A 19,502-nucleotide genomic window follows, 5' to 3' on the forward strand; every position below is an offset into this window, starting at 1 on the left:
TTATTATCACAGTTGTAATAAACAGCAACCTATCATTGCTCTACTTATCTTATAGAAATTAAACATTGTAATGGAAAAATATTAGAAATTCAGAAATCACATATTCTATTTTTATCCTTTTTACTGTGCTGGTAAAGAAACATTAATTTACATATCAAATATTCTTCATGTACTTACTACTTTTAAAATGCTCCATAGTATTTTACTTGGGCTACAGATGGGCCTTTCTAGATTATTTTCAGTTTGGCATAGTAAAGATTAATGTAATTCATTTGAGTTCTTTACATATTAATGATATTAAATGTTTATTCTGTATTTGTATATGGTAGATTTTTTTCAACATACAAAAGTTTAAAATTTTTATGCAATCATATCTGTGTAAAATCTGACTTTTAAATTTTTTTCCATTTTTAATAATTAGAAAAGCTTTCATATATTGGGCTCATAAATATTTTTCTTAGATATATGCACCCCTGTATTCATTGCAGCATTATTTACAATAGCCAAGATGGAAACAATCTCAGTGTCCATTGGTAGAAGAACAGATAAGGACGATGTAGTACATATATACTATGGATTATTACTCAGCCTTAAAAAAGAGTAAAAACTTGCCATTTGCAACAACATGATGGACCTAGAAGAGGGTATTAAACTAATGAAATAAGTCGAAGAAAAACAAATACCACTTAAATGTGGTATCTAAAGAACAAAATAAATGAACAAAGAAAACAAACAAACTCATTCATATAGAGGACAAATTGATGGTTGCCAGAATGGGAGGTGGGGTTGGGGGATGGGTAGAAAAAAGTGAAGGGATAAAGAAATAAATTGCAGTTATAAAAATAGTAAGAGGGATATAAAGTATAGCATAGGGAATTAGTTATTAATGTTATAATACCCATGTACAATGCCAGAAGGGTACTAGACTTATGGGGGAATCACTTCCTAAGATATGTAAATGCGTAATCACTGTGTTGTACAATTGAAACTAATATAATTGCATGTCAACTGTAATTGAAAATATTTTAAAAAATAATAAAATATTTTTCTTGTTTTGTGCCTTCTATATAACTCTTAATATTTGGAATTTAATTTGGTTATACAGTGAGGTGCTTTTTTGCTCAAAGTAGTTAACTAGTTTATCAGAACTAATAATTGAATAGTACTATTTTATTTTATTTTTAACATATTACTTTTTCATGTATTTATTCTATTTACTGGATTACATATAAACCCCAATAATGTCATTTCTCATAATAATGGGTTTAAAATGAGGTGGTGATTGGGAGAAGAATTTGTATTTCTGTTTTCATATAGGAGGTTTGGTTTTCAAATTTAGTTTAGCATGTATTTGACTCTTGATTACTTTATGACTTGTGTACAATATTCGAACAAACAAATTTTTTTGTAAGTGGGCTTATGTATTTATTAGTACTTTTTATTCTGAATCCAGGTGAAATACTAAGTATATCATTGAGTTGATTGTAAATTTAGTATTTCCTCATCATTGAGATGTTTGCTAAAAAGTTGGAAGCAACCTATGCTTTCATTAAATGTATTATGTGCTTTTTTCTTCTTTCACCTACAGTACAGTTTTACATAATATATCTTTAAACATTAGTTACTGGTAGAATCTGACTTTTTTTTCTTTCTTTTTTAAGGGAAAAATTTATATACAAATGAATATGTGGCAATTAAACTGGTAAGTTCATGTGTCTGATTTTTTTCTTAATTACTTGTTATTTCTTTAATGATTAACTTATATTTTAGTTACTTTTTAAGTTTTTATAACATTTATAACTTGAGTGTTTATTGGGAAAGTGATATGCAAACCTACTCTTCTATTATTGATCTCCTAGTGTCATCAGACATCTCAAGTATATGCTCATGTATAGGATGTCTGTGTCTTCCTATGCCATGAAAATTTAATCCCTTTACTTTAGCAGCACTATTTTTAATTTAAGGAAGCTGGCATATTGACGTTTTTAATTAGATAAAATTAGAAAGCAAGATCTCTCTTTCCGATTCAAGTATTTTACCAAAAGTGCCCTTAGTACTTAGGATTCTAGTCTTTGAAAGTATTTCCAGTGGCTTCTGAAATCTCTTCATCTATTGATATTTTATATATGGTAAAGCTGGCTATTGCTTGACTTTCAGGGATTCAGAAATGCTTGATGTGGGTGGAGGATAGCAAGGAAAGCAAACTCCCATGGGACTGTCTTGAAGTCCTAAATGTTCCTGGTATGGCAGTTAAAAGGCCTCTCTTTCTTTGAAAAGTTGGGACCTGGGAATTTTTGTAAGATATAACTTTCTTTGGCACATCTTTTCTATCTGGTTTGCCAAAGAGGTTTCCATGAGGTTAAAGCAGAGCTTGGTTTTCCAGTCTGCATGCCATTCTCAATCTTGTCCCTGCCAATATAACCACTGTATTAAGGTAATGTGATATTAATATGTAAAGAGAGGTGATTATAGGAAGGCGCAAGTGGGAGAAGCAGAAAATCCTTTGGGATGAGCTAGCAACTGTACTACTTAATCTTGAGCATACTTGTGCGTGCAGACTGAGTTTCACTGCAACAAATACTTATTTTCACTGGGAAATAAGATGCACAGTAGGGTTGTGGTGCCACCGAGACTGGCTGCTGACATGCGGGTTTGGACTGGCATTTACCGAAGGGGTTCATCTTGGTTTTAAGGTCTGGTCCTTGGCTGTATGTGAGAAAATCTGGGTAGGCCATCTCATTAGGATCGTCATTTTTAATCAGAGGTAAATTCAATCCATTCACGCAATCAAGCAAACTCAGAAATATTTAGAAAGAGTCAATTTCTAATTTTGTAATGAAGCATTTTACTATCACAGGTTCAGAATGCCTATATCAGTTTAAATAATGTTATCTTTCTGTAGGCTGATATACATAAAAAGCCAAGTCAAAATGACAAGCTTCGCTCATGAGCATGAAATCAAGACAAAAGGAGTTAGTTTGAATGAATCACAATGGGGAGGCTCAGAATGCAGGGACTGGACAGTGTTTGGGCATTACCGACTTTTGTTTCTTTGGGATTCTTTCTTTTTCCATGTTCTACGCCAGTTGTCTAGGATCTAGACATTGTATGGTGTTGGGAGTGGGGTGGTACACGAGAACAGAAGTGCGGGAGGCTGAGAAGATGGCCAAGCAGGTGGAACCGAGTCCATTTGCTCTTGCCCCCAAGATGGACACTTGGCTGAACTTCTGAAAAATAAACTGAACATTCTGTGAAATCTTAGCTGATAATGAAGTTTGGAAGCGAAGGAATACAGAAAATGCTTTGCAACTGGTGGTAAGGAGATTTTACAGGGTAAGGGGAAATGTCTTGTGCATGGCGCTTGCAGGTGTGGACAGCCTAGTCAGATATTGCTGCTTTGTGGCTCCCTCCTCTCCCAGGGCAGAGAACCCCCAGGCTTGGGCCAGGAGTGGCTTAGATACACAAAGTCAGGGAGATCCAGGCTGCACGCACACACAATGAGCAGCCCACCCACAGCTGCAGCAGCAAACGCCAGCCAGGAGAGTGCCAGAGAGAGATGGGGGTTCTATCTGCACATGGGTTGGGTGGAGAAAGGCCGTGGCCAGCCATGACTGTGAAAGACTTTTGGCTTTTGGAGAGGTGGTGCGTGGGGAAAGCCTGACAGTGACTCAGCGCTGCAGTGGGAGTGCCCAGAGAGACTAAAAAGGGAGCTGAGGCGTGCTGGGTAGGGACCCCTTGTGCAGCTGCCCTGCCAGCAAGGGGAAAGGATTGAGGGTACCCTTTGCTTCTACTGAGCACAGCTGGGCGGACAGAGCAGAAAGCTGCACAGAAAGGGGATTTGTCAGCCCTAGCCCAGTGCAGCCAGCAGGCTGAAGGCTGCCCAGAGTGGAGTTTGGGACTGTGTCTGCTACCAATGCAGTGGGCTGGGAACTGGACAGGCAGGGGTGGAGTACCTGAGATTTACAGCCAGACAGAAGCCCTTTCCTGGTGGAGATCAAAACTCTGGGGAGGGAGAGGCACACCCAGTCCCCACCTCCTGCAGAACTGGCAGGACAGGCTCAAGAACCCCCTGCAGGTTGCATATCTGTCAGAGAAAGAAAGAGAAATGCCTAAAGGGCCCATTTTGAACTCTCAGGGAGACAAAATACTCTGGTTCCTAAGACCCTATTCCACAGAGGCCAGCAAAGCATGGAGGCCAGAAATCAGTGCAGCAAGTGGGAGTTAGGTCCCCGCCCAGCCTCCGCTCACACTGAGCTGCTGTCAGCGCCAAGCAGGAAAGAGCTAACCTCTTACACAGATTGGTCCCTCCCTTGAAACAGACAGCTAATTCATCAGAAACTATATATTATTGGAAATAAGCTGGGGCAGACGAAGACAGGTGGCACAAGGGCAGGGGGACACACCCACAACTCTCCCAAAAGAATGAACAGTGCCTGCCGGAGGAGACCCCAGGGGTTGCACCCTCTTGATCGAAGAGAAGCCCCCTCTAGAGGCAGGGGAAGGGACACAGGTGGTGCTGCCAGAAGTTGGATGACCCACACCAAGACCTTGAGCTGATAAAAAGCCAGAGACAGATCCAGAAGAGAAGACAGAAGGCAAACACGAAATTCTGCTGAGATAAATTCCACCTCATTCTTCTTCAGAATTTGCATATATTTACCTTTTTTCCACATCACCTTTAATATTTCTTATTTTGCTTCAATTGTATTTCAACTAAATCATGATTTGTTATTTTTTATTTTTATTTAGAATTTAATATTGTTTTTTTATTTTATTTTTATTTCAAATCTCACATTGTTCCCTTCCCTTGTCTAACTCCATTTTTCCTTCTTCCTGCATTTCCCTATTTTTGTTGTAAATTTTATTTTCCTCCACAGTATGCCATGTTCCTATTCCTTACTCTTATGATTTCTTCTCCCTCTTTCCTCTCAAAGTCATTCTTCCTTTAGTCAGCTCACATTCTTCCTACCCTACTTATAATTTTCTTATTCTCTTTACACATTTATAAATTGTGGCTTGTTTGGCGTGGATATTACGGTTCTTCAACTGTATTCATATTTGTTCACTATTTTTAAATTTCAAACCTTATAATCTTCCCTTTTCTCACTCCAGTTTGCCATCACCCTTCCCTGTTTTATTTAGGTTTTAAATTTTATTTTCTTCCTTTCTTCACCTTGCTTCTATTGCATACTCTTATTTCACCTCCCTCTTCCCACTCAAAATAATTTTTCTCTTCTTTAGTCATCTCATGTTCCCTGTTTCCTATCTTATAATATTCTTAATAGATCTCTCCACTGGTATTAATCTTTGCTCAATTGCTGTTGCTATTGCTCATGTAGTAGGGGGTATTTTTGCTGTCATGGGTTTGGTTTTCTGGATCGTATTGCTTTGTTAGCCAGCACCTGTATAACAGCATGCAAGGCACGATGGGGGTTGTGAATCCCAGTCAACCAGCTGGAGGGGAGAACCCACCAAAGAACAAACCATCAATAATCACAGCACAAGTATAAAAAGAGAGCCCACATAAACTGAATAAAGGGCAACCCTAGAGCCTCCAGCTTAGGAGATCAAAGAGGCTGTATAACTGAGTCCCACAAAACTCCTACCACAGAAGTCCACCCCACGAAGACAGGCAGACAAAACAGTAACCTGAGACACAGAAACAAAAATAGTCACCTAAAATGGGGAGACAAAAAGAAATAACCCCCAGCTGAAAGGAAAGAATATATCACCAGAAAAAGAACTAAATGAAATTGAAGCAAGCAAGCTATCAGACCTAGAATTCAAAGTAATAGTTGTAAGAATGCTCAAGGAATTCAGTAAGAACTACAAGGAACTTTATGGGAGCTACAAGGTACTTAGAACTACCGGAGCATGAAAAAGGACATAGAAACTATGAATAAGAACAGGGAAGAAATGAAGAATACAATATCTGAAATGAAAAATACACTAGAAGGAATTAAAAGCAGGCTAGATGAAGCATAGGACTGAATCAATGAGCTGGGAAACAAGATAGAAAGAAATACCAAAGCAACAAAACAAAAGACTCCAAAAGAGTGAGGATAGTTTAAGGGAACTTCAGGACAACATAAAATCTAACAACATTTGCATCATAGGAATATCAGAAGGAGAAGAAAAGGAGAAAGAGATAGAAAACCTGTTAGAAAAAAAATAATGGCAGAAAATTTTCCTAACTTGGTGAGGCAAAAAAACCCACACAAGTTCAGGAAGCACAGAGGATCCCAATCAAGAGGAACCCAAAGAGGCCTACTCGAAGACACATCATAATTAAAATAACACATTTTAAAGACAAGGAGAGAATTTTAATACTGCAGGAAGAAACAGCTAGTAACATAAAAGGGAGATCCAATAAGGCTATCAGCTCATTTCTCAACAGAAACACTACAAGTCAGAAGGGATTGCCACAAAATATTCCAGGTAATTAAAAGAAAGAACCTACAACCAAAATTACTCTATCCATCATGGCTCTCACTTAAAATGGAAGCTGAAATAAAGAGCTTCCCAGACAAAAGAAGGGTAAAAAGTACATCTCCCCCAAGTCAGCACTGCAAGAGATGCTAAAGGGACTGCTATAAAGAGGAGAAGAAAGATAGAGACAGCTCATGCATGTGCACAAGACAGGGAGAAACAAACACAGGTACAAAAAAAAAAAGGAAATGATTAAGTACCTGTCAATAATAACCTTAAATGTAAATTGATTAAATGCTTGAATCAAAAGACATAGGGTAGCTAAATGGATAAGAAAACATGACCCGCATATATACTGTCAACAAGAGACCCACCTCAGAACAAAAGATCTACATAGGTTGGATGTTGAAAGGATGGAAAAAAATATTCCAAGCAAATGGAAACAAAAGGAAAGCTAGAGTAGCAATACATATATCAGACAAAATTGACTTCAAAACAAAAGCCATAAAAAGGGACAAAGGTAGTCACTACATAATACTTAAGGCAACAGTCCAACAGGAGGATATGACCCTTGTAAACATATATGCACCCAACATAGAAGCACCTAAATATATAAAGAAAACTTTGGAGGACTTCAAGAAAGGTATTGACAACAATACAGTCATTACAGGGAATTTTAACACCACAATGGAAAGATCTTCCAACCAAAGAATCTACAAGGATGTTGTGTCACTTAATGACACTCTAGATCAAATGGACTTAATTGATATATACAGAATCGTTCACCCCAAGGAAGCAAAAGATACATTCTTTTCAGATGCACACGGAACATTTTGAAGATAGACCCATTGGTAGGACACGAAGCAAACCTCAACAAATACAAGAAAATTGAAATCATCAAGCATGTACTCAGATCACAATGGATTGAAATTAAAAACCAACCTCAAGGAAAAAACTCAAAAAATACTTGAGACTGAATAACATCCTATTAAATAGTGAATGGGTAAACAATGAGATCAAGGAAGAAATCAAAAAGTATCTGGAAGCAAATAAAAATGAACACATAACAACCCCAAACCTGTGGACCACAGCAAAGGCTGTCCTGAGAGGGAAGTTCATAGCAATACAGGCCTACCTAAAGAAGATAGATAAATATCAAATAAACAACCTAACCCTACATCTACAAGAACTATAGGAACAACAACAAACAAAGTCCAGAGCAAATAGAAGAAAGGAAATAATCATGTTCAGGGCAGAGTTAAATGATATAGAGGTTAAAACAATGATTCAAAGGATCAATAAGTCCAAGAGTTGGTTCTTTGAAAAGATAAACAAAATTGACAAACCTTTAACTGGATTCATCAAGGAAAACAGAGAGGACCCAAATAAATAAAATCAGAAATGAAAGAGAAGTTATGGCCAATATGAGAGAAATACAAAAGATTATAAGAAATTATTATGAACAACTCTATGCCAAGAAATTGGACAACCTGGGCAAAATGGACAAATTTCTGAACATAACAATCTTCTAAAACTGAATCAAGAAGAAGCAGAAAGCCTGAATAGATCAATAACAACTGGTGAAATTGAAGCAGTATTAAAAAAACTCACAGCACACAAAAGCCTGGGACTGGATGGCTTCACAGGTGAATTTTACCAAACACGTAAGGAGTAACTAATTCCTATCCTTCTCAAACTATTCTAGAAAATTCAAGAAGAGGGAAGACTCCCAATCTCTTTATGAGGTCAGTATCATCCTAATTCCAAAACCAGGTAAAGACACAACAAAGAAAGAAAATGACAGGCTAATATCTCCGATGAACACAGATGCTACAATTCTCAACAAAATATTGGCATTCTGGATTCAGCAATACATTAGTAAGATCATACACCATAGCCAAGTGAAATTCATGCCAAGGATGCAGGGATGGTATAATATTCAGAAATCAATAAATGTAATATACCACAAACAAAATGAAAGACAAAAATTACATGATCATATTAATAGATGCTGAAAAAGCACTTGTTAAATTCAGCACTCATTTATGATAAGAACACTCAGTAAAGTGGAAATAGAGGGAGCATTCCTCAACATAATAAAAGCCATATATGAGAAACCTACAGCCAACCTTATATTCAAAGGGCAAAAATGAAAAGCTTTTCCCTTAAGATCAAGAATTAGATGAGAGTGTCTGCTTTCACCATTCTTTTTCAACATAGTTCTAGCCACAGTGATGGGACAAGAAGAAAAAAAAAGCATCCAAATTAGAAAGGAGGAAGTAAAACTGTCATTATTCGCAGACTACACGATAGTGTGCATAGAAAACCATCTGGTCTCCACCAAAAATCTATTTGACCTAATAAGTGAATTTGGCAAAATAGCAGGATACAAAAGCATTATTCAGAAATTGATGGCATTTTTGTACGCCAACAATGAAATATCAGAAAGAGAAACTAGGAAAATATCCCACTTACTATAGTAACAAGAAACATAAAGTACCTAGGAATAAAGTTGGCCAAGGAGGTAAAAGACCTGTACTCGGAAAATTATAGAACACCGAAGAAAGAAATTAAGGAAGATACAAATAAATGGAAGCATATACTGTGTTCATGGACTGGAAGAATAAACATAAGTAAAATGTCCATATTACCTAAAGCAACATATAGATTCAATGCAATTCCTATTAAAATATCAATGGCATATTTCAAAGATCTAGAATAAATATTTCAAAAATTTATATGGAACCAAAAATGACCCTGAATAGCCCCAGCAATCTTGAGAAAGAAGAATAAAGTAGAAGGAATCACAATACCTGATATCAAACTATGCTATTAGGCCACTGTAATCAAAACAGTCTGGTACTGACATAAGAACAGACACAAAGATCAGTGGGACAGAATAAAGAACCCAGAAATAAACACAAGTGTATGGTCAATTAATACTTGACAAAGGGGGCATGAGCAGGCAATGGAGTAAAAATAGCCTCTTCAATAAACGGTGTTGGGAGAACTGGACTTGTACATGCAAAAAGATGAAACTAAATCACCAACTTACACCATACATAAGCCCTGACTCCATAAAAGTCATAGAGGAAAACATGGGCAGTAATATTTCAGATATCCCACGCAGCAATATTTTTGCCAATACATCCTGTAGGGCAAGGGGAATACGGGAGAAAACAAACAAAGCGGACACATAAACTAAAAACCTTCTGCACGACTAAAGAAACAATCATCAAAATGAAAAGGGAACCAACTCTATGGGAGAACATACTTGGCCAATGAAACTTCGGACAAGGGTTTGATCTTCAGAATATATAAAGAACTCAACACCAGGAAGACAGACAATCCAATTAAAATATGGGTAAAGGACCTGAACAGACACTTCTTCAAGGAGGACATAGAGAGGCCCTATAGACATATGAAAGGATGCTCAACATCACTAGCCATCAGAGAGATGCAAAATAAAACTACAGTGAGATACCACTTTACACCTGTCAGAATGGCCATCATTAACAAATCAACAAACAAGTGCTGGTGAGGATGTGGAGAAAAGGGAACCCTAGTGCATTGTTGGTGGGAATGCAGACTGGTTCAGCCACTGTGGGAAACTGGAATTTCCTCAAAAAACTAAAAATGGAACTGCCTTTTGACCCAGTGATTATGCTGCTGGGGTTGTACCTTAAGAGTCCTGCACCCCTATGTTCATAGCACTATTTACAATTGCCAAGTGCTGGAAACAGCCTAAGTGCCCATCAGTAAATGAGTGGATAAAAAATCTGGTGCATTTACACTATGGAATATTATGCAGCAGAAAGAAAGAAGGAACTCCTACCTTTCACAACAGCATGGATGGAACTGGATAATATTATGCTAAGTGAAATAAGCCAGGTGGTGAAAGACAAATACCATATGATCTCACTTATAAGAGAAAAGTAATGAACAAAATAAATTAATAAACAAAATAGAACCATGGGCATGGTAACATGGAATAGACTGAAAGAGACCAGAACATAGTGGGGGACGGTGATAATGGAAAGACGGGGAAGGGTTAGAAAAAGAACATGTGTAAATAACCAACAGAAATGGACAACAGTGTGCAATCGACTATGGGAGTGGCAGAGGAGAGCAATGGGGAAAAATTGGGACAGCTGTAACAGAATAACGATAAAAAATGATTAAAAAAATAAAAGTGTGGCAACATCTAAATGCTGTGTTATTGATTCAGTAGCTTGTAGTGAGCAGGTCCACTCATGGCAGCATGTGAATGATATTTAACTGGTATGTAAGGCAAATAAACCATTGTGTCAAAACAGGAGTCAATTCACTAGGCTTACCTTTTCTTGTCTATTTTAGTCAATAAGTGTTGCCCCTTAGCTCCTGTTATTTTCAGATTTAGATCTTATTTACCCTGTTGACACCATTGATGTAAACATTTTTTATGTCATTTTTCATCCATCTTACCTATACACATGTATATCATCTTTTAGTTTATAGTCCTTTTATATCACTATCCATTAATTATTTTCTTTCTCCTTTTTTTTTTTTTGACATTCTTCCTCTGTGCCTTTTTAAAGCACAGTGATTAGCACTACATAAAATAATTGTGGTTATTCATTGTTCTTTGGGGGTACTGGGAATATTTTTATATCCATGTCTAGTATTTTGAGGTTAATTGAGGTATAGAGTCATGTTTGCCTTAAATTCATTCAAAAATATATTGGCATGATGGAAAATTTTTCACATAAATGGCTGGATCACAGTTTGGTACTAAGTACCAAACATGTTTTAGACCCTGCCTTAAAAGTAATCAATTGAAAATGTTGTCTGTATACCTTCAATGCCGTCTGATTGTTGGTACAAATAAAGACATTGTTTGATAACAGTGGTACTCACAGAGCAGATTTCAGTCACTACTTTCAGTGTTGCTATCTCTTCTAAAGGTTTTTACATTTATTTAATGTTACCCTAGTTCAGACTGATAATTTGTTTCACAATAGTTTATTAATTTGACATCAGCCACCACCCTCATATTTTGTTTGCACTGATATAATCTGTATTTTATGAATAATGAAAATGTTATCCTGTGGTGAGGTGACTTTTGTTATATAGTGGTCGTCGTCGGCAGCCGTCCGTCTCGAGAGACGATGGTGTAGCTTCTTAAGAGTCTATCTGCACCGCCGAGAATGGCTGTGCAGTCCAACTCCGGAGTGACACGGTATCTGTCTCCTCCCGTGTTGAATCGACATCTTGCGATGACGCTGGAGTGTCCTCTCCAGTGAAGCTGAAGCTACAGAGCCTGGGCAGGGTGATATGGAGGGTCTGCTGTTGCCCATGCAGCAGACCCCCCCTCTCTTCGCAGCTGAAGGGTCCAAGGGAAAGACGGAGTCAATACAGCTTGGCTTCAGGTGCGCCGCAGGAGTTGCCGGTGTTGACTACAACGTCAAACCGCCTTAGGGACTCCGGCTCCGGATTTTCTGTCGGGGTTTACTCCCTTAGCCTTTCCCCTGAAGAGGTATGCCGCAAGGCAGCGGAGGTTTTTTGGAGTCAGAGTTTTCCTTCTCTGTTATATAGTGGTATTATAAAGTTTTCCTGCTACTAAAGTATTAGAATCAAGTTAAATTGACTCAATTAAGTTATATCTGGTTTCTGTTTTAACCTAGGGTATGTTAGTGATTGAATAAGTTATGTATTTTATTTCCATTGTGATTGTGTAAGTGGACATCTTTTATTACATCTTATGGTTGTGTACTCTTACATTGTTAACTTAAGAATTATAGTTAATATAGCACTCACTATGTGGAAGGCAGTTTTAAGTCATATATATGTTTATAGATGGGATATATGAGTTTATCTTCATGCCATATCATTATTACTTTATTTAGTATGTATGTATTTATTATTCAATATACATCATGTAATATGTAAATATATTTGTGAAAAAGATAAGAGTTTACTCCTTTTATAGTTGAAGATATTGAGAAGTGTAGAAAAGTGAAGTAATTTACCAAAGTCACATGGCTCATAAGTATAGTGGATTTTGGATTCAAACCCAGAACAATTTGTTTTAGTGTCTGTGCTTTTAACCACTCTACATCCTGCGTCCCAGGAACTAAGCTGATTGTTTTCTTTAATAATAATCTTCATGATTACAGTTGTTCCATTGGGATTTTACTAGTTCCTTGCCTGAAGTTTCTATTGTTGGTCATAGTTTTATAATTATATATGTTGATATAATTTTTTTAAGTTAATCTGTTTGGGATTCCCATTCTTCATAAATAGGGTTTTTTTTCTTTCATTAATTCTTGAATATTTATAGCAATTATTTTTCATTTATTGCTTCTGCTCACTTTTCTTCCTCTGTTCCTCCTGAGACTCTTATCAAATACATATTAGATCTTCTCATTGAGATTGCTAATCTTGTTTTCTGTATTTCCTTTTTTTCTTTCTTTATAATACATTTTATATAACATATAGAGGTATTCTGCATAATTTTCTGATTTTGTAGATATTTTTATGTCTGTCTTCCATTATCCACATTTTATCTTTTTCTGTGTTAATTTGCTGGCAAACTGAGTTTTAAATTTTGGTTATTGGTTTGTGTTTTTTCATTTCTTGAAGTTCTCTTGATTTTGTTTAAATTTTCTTCCCTTGTCATTCTTTTCTGTTGGATCGTGTTCAGATTTCCTGTTCTCCTTTTATAGTTTGCTATTTCGTACAAATATCAAACATTTATTATTTTTTGTTTCTAAAATCTTTGTTGCTTCTGTTTACGTTGTCCGTGTGTATGTGTATCTAGATGTCAAACTTAAAAACATTATGTTGAAGGAAAAAAGCCAGACACATACATATAAAACATATACTGTATTATATCATTTATGTGAAATACAAAACAGACAAAACTAATCTGAAGGTGCTAGAAGTCAAAAAGTGATTACTCCTGAAGGATGATAAAAATGTTCTAAAGGTCTTTTGAGGTGATAGTTGTAGGGATATATACACTTAACGAAGTTCTTGGACCTGATGCTTTTGATCTGCTTTTATATCCCAACTACTTTAAAAAATATATTGTTTTAACTGTCAAAATTTTCATTATCATATTTCTTTTTTTTACTCTTCTATGACTTCACTTTAACCTAGAACTTTTACATAGCGAACACACTGTTCAGAGGTGAATTCTTGGGAACAAGAAAAATAAGAGTATGGGTTACCATTTCCCTAATCATGAATGTTCAGATTGGACTTTTCTTCAAGGTTAGAAAGTCAAACGTAAAAATTTCCCTAATGCTTGAATAACCACTTAAACTTGTGTACGTTTGTGACATTAATTTATTTTACATTGAAATAAATGCACAGCTGATCTAACCTTAAAGATGCCTAGTAAAATATTATATATAAGAACTGACACTAAGATTTATAACATATGGAATTGGGGTCTAATGATCTTTTAATAACTTGTTGTTTGTTTTTTTATTAGGAACCCATGAAATCCAGAGCACCACAGCTACATTTGGAATATAGATTTTACAAGCAGTTAGGATCTGGAGGTAAAGTCTTATATTAATTTTAAAATTTGTAATAAAATGGATTGTCATAATAACTCTCTGGTTTTAATGAATAGTATTTAAATTTAGTTAAAGTAAATCATTTCTTAAAGCTATACTTACTAGATATTTTCTTACAGGAGTCTTAATGTTCCTTTTATATTTTAAATAGAATATTTTTGGAGTTTTTTGTGTTGGTACTAATATGAATAGAGAACTTGGTGAAAAAATTTAATTTGAGAATATAAGATGCATATAGCTTCCATATTTTAGCCTTTTTAGAAATATATAGTTATTGAAATGACTTGTGTAATTGTTGGTATGCTGAAAAAATGGCCCCATAAAGATACCCATATCATAATCCCTGGAACCTGTAAAGGTCAATTTAGAGCAAAGTCTTTACAGGTATTAGTAAATTAAGGATTTTCAGATAGGAGATTATTCTGGGTTATCTGGGTAGCCCTTAAATATAATCATGTCCTTATAAAAGAGAGGCAGAGGGACATTTTACATACACAGAAGAGAAGAAGGCAAAGTGGCTAAGGATGCAGGGATTTGAATGATGTAGCCATAAGCCAAGGAATGGCAGCCACTGAAAGAAGCTTCTAGATTTGCTATTAGAAACTCCAGAGGGAGAGTGGCCCTGCCTACACCTTGATTCAACCTAGTGAAACTGATCTCAGATTTTAGATTTCTGGCCTTCGGAACTGTGAGAAGATAAATTTTTGTTGTTTTGAGCCACAGGTGTGTGGTAATTGCAGTGTTGTAGAAAACTAATACAGGTATATTTTATATAAACTCTAAATATAAATGAGAATGGATATTTTGTGCCATTGGCACAAACTAAAGAGAAAATTTCCTGGTGTACGTTGGATTTCCTTTATGCTAAAACTTCCCACAGCACTTCTTTATCTGTTCACTCCTATTCTACTAACTAATGATTTCATATGTACAGTTTCTTAATAGGCAGGGATATTTTGTTAACTGAGATTTAATAAAATGGATTTTTTCATGTGTCTTTTTTGTAAGTGCATGTTTACATTCTGGTTGGTAGGCTTTCCATGTGTTAATACATTATCAAGTTTGCAAATTTTTTTCCTAAGAGTATGCTTTCCAAATGAGTAGTCAGTGTGGGGCCAATAAGTCAACATTTATGTATTGATGGTTTTATCATTAGAAGCTTATAATTTGGACAGGCCTCCAGGAGTTATCAAAGTTATCACTGACAACAGAGGGTAGGGGAAGGAGACTTGACTTGAGGTGGTAAACACACAATACAGTGTACAGGTGATGTATTGTAGAATTGTATACCTGAAACCTATATAATTTTATTAACCAATGTTACCCTAATAAATTCAATAAAAAATAAAATTATAAAAAGGATAGGGGGGCCCTGGCTGGTGTGGCTTAGTGGATTGAGTGCTGGCCTGCAAACCAAAGGTTCGCTAGTTCTATTCCTGGTCCGGGGCACGCAGGAGGCAACCACACATTCATGTTTCTTTCCCTTTGTTTCTGCATTCTTTCCCTTCTCTCTAAAAATAAATAAATAAAATCTTTAAAAAAGGAAAGGATAGGGGAATAAAACTAATTATATATGAAACCATACATACTGGGACTAGCAAGTGACAGAATGCCCTACAAAGTAAGGCAAAGTAAAGGTGGGAAAAAAAGTTTATTGGCATAAGTACCAGAAATGTAGGGAAAGGACATATGTGTGTATATATATATATATATATATATATATATATATATATATATATATGACATTGTTGTTACCAGGACAGTCTTACATTTGTCTGTGCTCTGATGCTTGTTGTTGTTCTTGGTGGTGGTGTGTGTGTGTGTGTCTAAGCTTCATCTGTGATTCGCTTTTCTTATGATATGGCAGAAGTGGTTACCGAGAGTTTAGCAATGATAAAAACACCTTTTTCAAAAAAAAAAAAAAAAAAAAATCCAGCAAAAGTTCTAGGACTGAATCTTATTGTCTTATCTTGTGTCCCATCCCTTTCCTTGATTTAATCACTATGAATTTTATTGTCCAGATTTAGATCTTGTGCTTATCCCAAGAGCTACTTGAAACTCACGGAGAGGTAGTCACCTAATGGGAAATTGAGGTGTTATCAGAAGAAGGAAGATTGTATGCTGGGACATAAAGACAACAGCTCTATCTACTTAAGTAGTAAAACTATCATTTGGGAAAAAAATAGGAATGAATACTTTAATTGGATTGGAATGAATAAGTCAGCTTAGAATTTAAGGAATCATTAATTGAATTCCAAAGGTGCACTTTTGTAATTATATTCTTTGCCTTTTTTATCTTTAAAAATTATGTCAGAGGTAGTAATAAAAATTAAACATACATCTTTTACTACCTGAATGCCATAGGGCTGCAGTGTTACATAACTCCAGGGACCACCATTTCCCAGGTAGTCTATATATGCAAAGGTGCTCCCCTGTGCTCCATGGCATAGCATTCACATAAATTGGAACATGAATGGTGTTGCCTGAAGGTGTGCATCATGGAGACTGAATCACCGACAGGTGTGGATATCATTGAGTATTTCACTTGTAGTGTTGTTGTCAATAATGAAGTTTTAAAACATTTTTGAATATCCATGTGAGCTTTGTGGAAAAACAAGAGAGTTTAATTGGAGAAAGCCTGCTGACTTTAAAATAATGTGATTTGAAAGGGTTATGTTTTCAGACTACTCTTAATCATAAATGGGCCATTCAAAATAATTGAACCTGCAATTCTCTTATTGTATTTTAATGTCATTTAAATAGCAACTTTCTTGTTACTGTTCTCTTTAAAAACTGGTATATTTAATAAATTTCTAAAACTCAGCAGTAAAAATACAAACAATCCAATTCAAAATGGGCAAAAGACTTGAGTAGACATTTCTCCAAAGAAGATATACAGATGGTCAATAAGCACATGAAAAGATGCTCAATATCACTAATCATTAGGGAAATACAAGTCAAAATCACAAAAGCATACCACTTCATATCCATTAAAATTACTGTTATCAAACAAATAAAAAACAAACCAGAAACCAGTTAACAGGTGTTGGTGTGAATATCCAAAAATTGGAATCTTTGTGCATTGCTGGTGGGAATGTAAAATGGTGCAGCTGCTATGGAAAACAGTGTAATTGTTCCTCAAAAATTTAAACATAATTATTACTTGATCCAGCAATTCCACCTCTGGTCATATACACAAAATAATTGAAAGTAGAGACTAAAGCAGATATTTGAACATCCATGTTCATAGCTGCATTATTTGCAAAAGCCAAAATGTTGTTGAGACAAACCAGATGTCTATTGATAGATGAACAAAATGTGGTATATATACAATGGAATATTCAGCATTTTAAAAGGAAGGAAATTACGATACATAGTACAATATAGGTGAACCTTGAGGACATTGTGTTAAATGAAATAAGCTAGTCACAAAAGGACAAATAATTGGTGATGCCACTTATTTCAGGTATCCCAAATAGTCAGATTCATAGAGATATAAAGAAGTATGGTGTTTGCTGGGATTGAGGGGAGAGGAGAATGGGAAATAATTGTTTAATGGAATGGATAGTGGTGGTGGTTGTACAACAATGTGAATATATCTAATGCTACTACTGTACAGTACACTTAAAAATGGTTAAAATGATAATTTTATATAATGTATATTTTACCACAATGAAAACATAAATTAAAAATATTTATTTTCAATTATTTAATGAGATTTTTTTTCAAAATGAATATCTTATTAAATAATTATATGGATTTTTATTCTTCTATAAGTACACATGTCTCTCTCTTTCTTCAACTTCCCTGAAACTAGCCGTCTTTTGTCTCTTTATTTTTGTTCACTGAAACTGTTATATACCTACAGTAGGATTGTACAACTTTACTGCAGTGTGAATATGAGGGTCTGGCTCTTAGCTTTCTGTAGGATTGGACTATTGTTTTATACCATTACCACTTTCTGTGATAGCAGATATTTAATGTATTGAATAGTCTTGTTTTGTCGCATCCACTCTATTTATTGAGTTAAATGAAAATTTAGATTTGGGAGTCATCAGCACATAGGTGGTTTTTCAAGCAAAGGAAAAAAAAAAAAAGAGAGAGAGAGATGAGATTTCCCAGGGGAAATACAGAGAATGACGAGAAGAGGAGCAGGCAGAACTATGAGGACCACTGCATTAGGTAGGGATGAGTTTGACTGTCAGTAACAAAAGTCATGACAGTAAGAGCTTAAACAAGTAAAGGGATGTTATGTGAGGAAAAATAAACAAGGAGCTCCGAGGTGGACAATGTAAGATTGAGCTAGCTGCTCAAAAGTAAGGAATCAGGCATGCTCTAGCTTCCTGCTCCTATTTTTAGTATGTGGCTTTCATCTTTATGATCCTGGATATTTTGTACCAGGAGGGAAGGAGGAAAGGATGAAATTACAATCTATATAAAGACAATGTCCGATCCTTACCTCTTGTCTACATTCTTAAAATCTAGTTAAACATGTATAATCCCTACTGGAATCAAATTCTAATAGAATTATGCTCCCTATCTTCTTTTCCCCTTACTTTTCCAATAATTTTTCTTTCTTCCAAAAGATGTTTTCTCATTCCATTAGTGGCACACCCCTTAAAGATGAAAATGTTAATCACCTTTGATTTTGGCCTTTTGGGATAGTGAGAAAATTCTGTCAGTTCTGTCTCTTCTCTCAGTCTTCTTGCCTCTTCTTTGAATTGGGTCTTCTTTTGTGCATGTCACCTTTCCCTTACCTTCGCTTCCTCATTAGAGGGTCATCTTTAGCATAAAGTCCAAATTTCTTTCTTTCTTTACTGACTCATCTTTTAGTTGCATTAAACTTACTATTCCTCAAATAGATCTTCTTATTTTTATGGGTGTATTCTTTTTTTTTGGACGGTCTTTCTTTCTCAATGAATTTCTTTCTTCAGGCCGCAGCTAAATGTCACCTCGTTTGCAATGCATTTCCTGACACCTCTTTCTCTCTAGAAAAGCTTCTTTGATCTGAAATTATTTTCATATATCCTTTTTGTCAGATCATAATACATCATTATTTGCTTATGTTTGTCTTCAAAATTTCCTAAAGCTTTTTAATTTCTGCCATTGTATTTTTAAAGTTTGGTATTGTAATATTTTACAAAATTGTTATTTCTGAATTTTGAGTTTATGTCTGACAGTCATATAATTTCAAAAAAATTATTTAATTAATTTTATTTTTATTATCCCATGACTAGGTAAATTTAATTTCTCATTTTAGAGATCTAGACATAGAAGGAAAAAATCAGTTATATATATTTAGTTTATTTTTTATTGTATTTTTTCAATACCATATATCTCTCTTACACTCTTCTACCTCCAAGTAATATTTTTTAAATTAATGAAAATGGTAAAGCAAGCGATATGCAGATGGTTAATTAACTGAACTGTACAGTTCAGTAATCTAAAAATAATAACTTTTCAGTGTAGGATAGGCTTTATTTATCAGAATTAATTCAGTTTTTTGTT

General features: G+C 35.3%; 1 protein-coding gene across 10 annotated transcripts in view; it reads left to right on the top strand.

Moving 5' to 3' along the window:
- CSNK1G3 (casein kinase 1 gamma 3) overlaps nt 1-19,502 on the top strand; it is a 74,445-nt gene that overhangs the window by 5,414 nt on the left and 49,529 nt on the right. For all 10 annotated transcript variants that reach the window (XM_090276633.1, XM_090276634.1, XM_090276628.1 and 7 more), the window contains exons 2-3: nt 1,662-1,702; nt 13,907-13,976. In XM_090276633.1, coding sequence (XP_090132759.1) covers nt 1,662-1,702; nt 13,907-13,976 — 111 coding nt within the window. The remainder of the gene's footprint in view (nt 1-1,661; nt 1,703-13,906; nt 13,977-19,502) is intronic.

The sequence above is a fragment of the Furipterus horrens genome, unplaced genomic scaffold, assembly GCF_987537825.1.
Source record: "Furipterus horrens unplaced genomic scaffold, mFurHor1.1.pri manual_scaffold_5, whole genome shotgun sequence".
NCBI lineage: Eukaryota > Metazoa > Chordata > Mammalia > Chiroptera > Furipteridae > Furipterus > Furipterus horrens.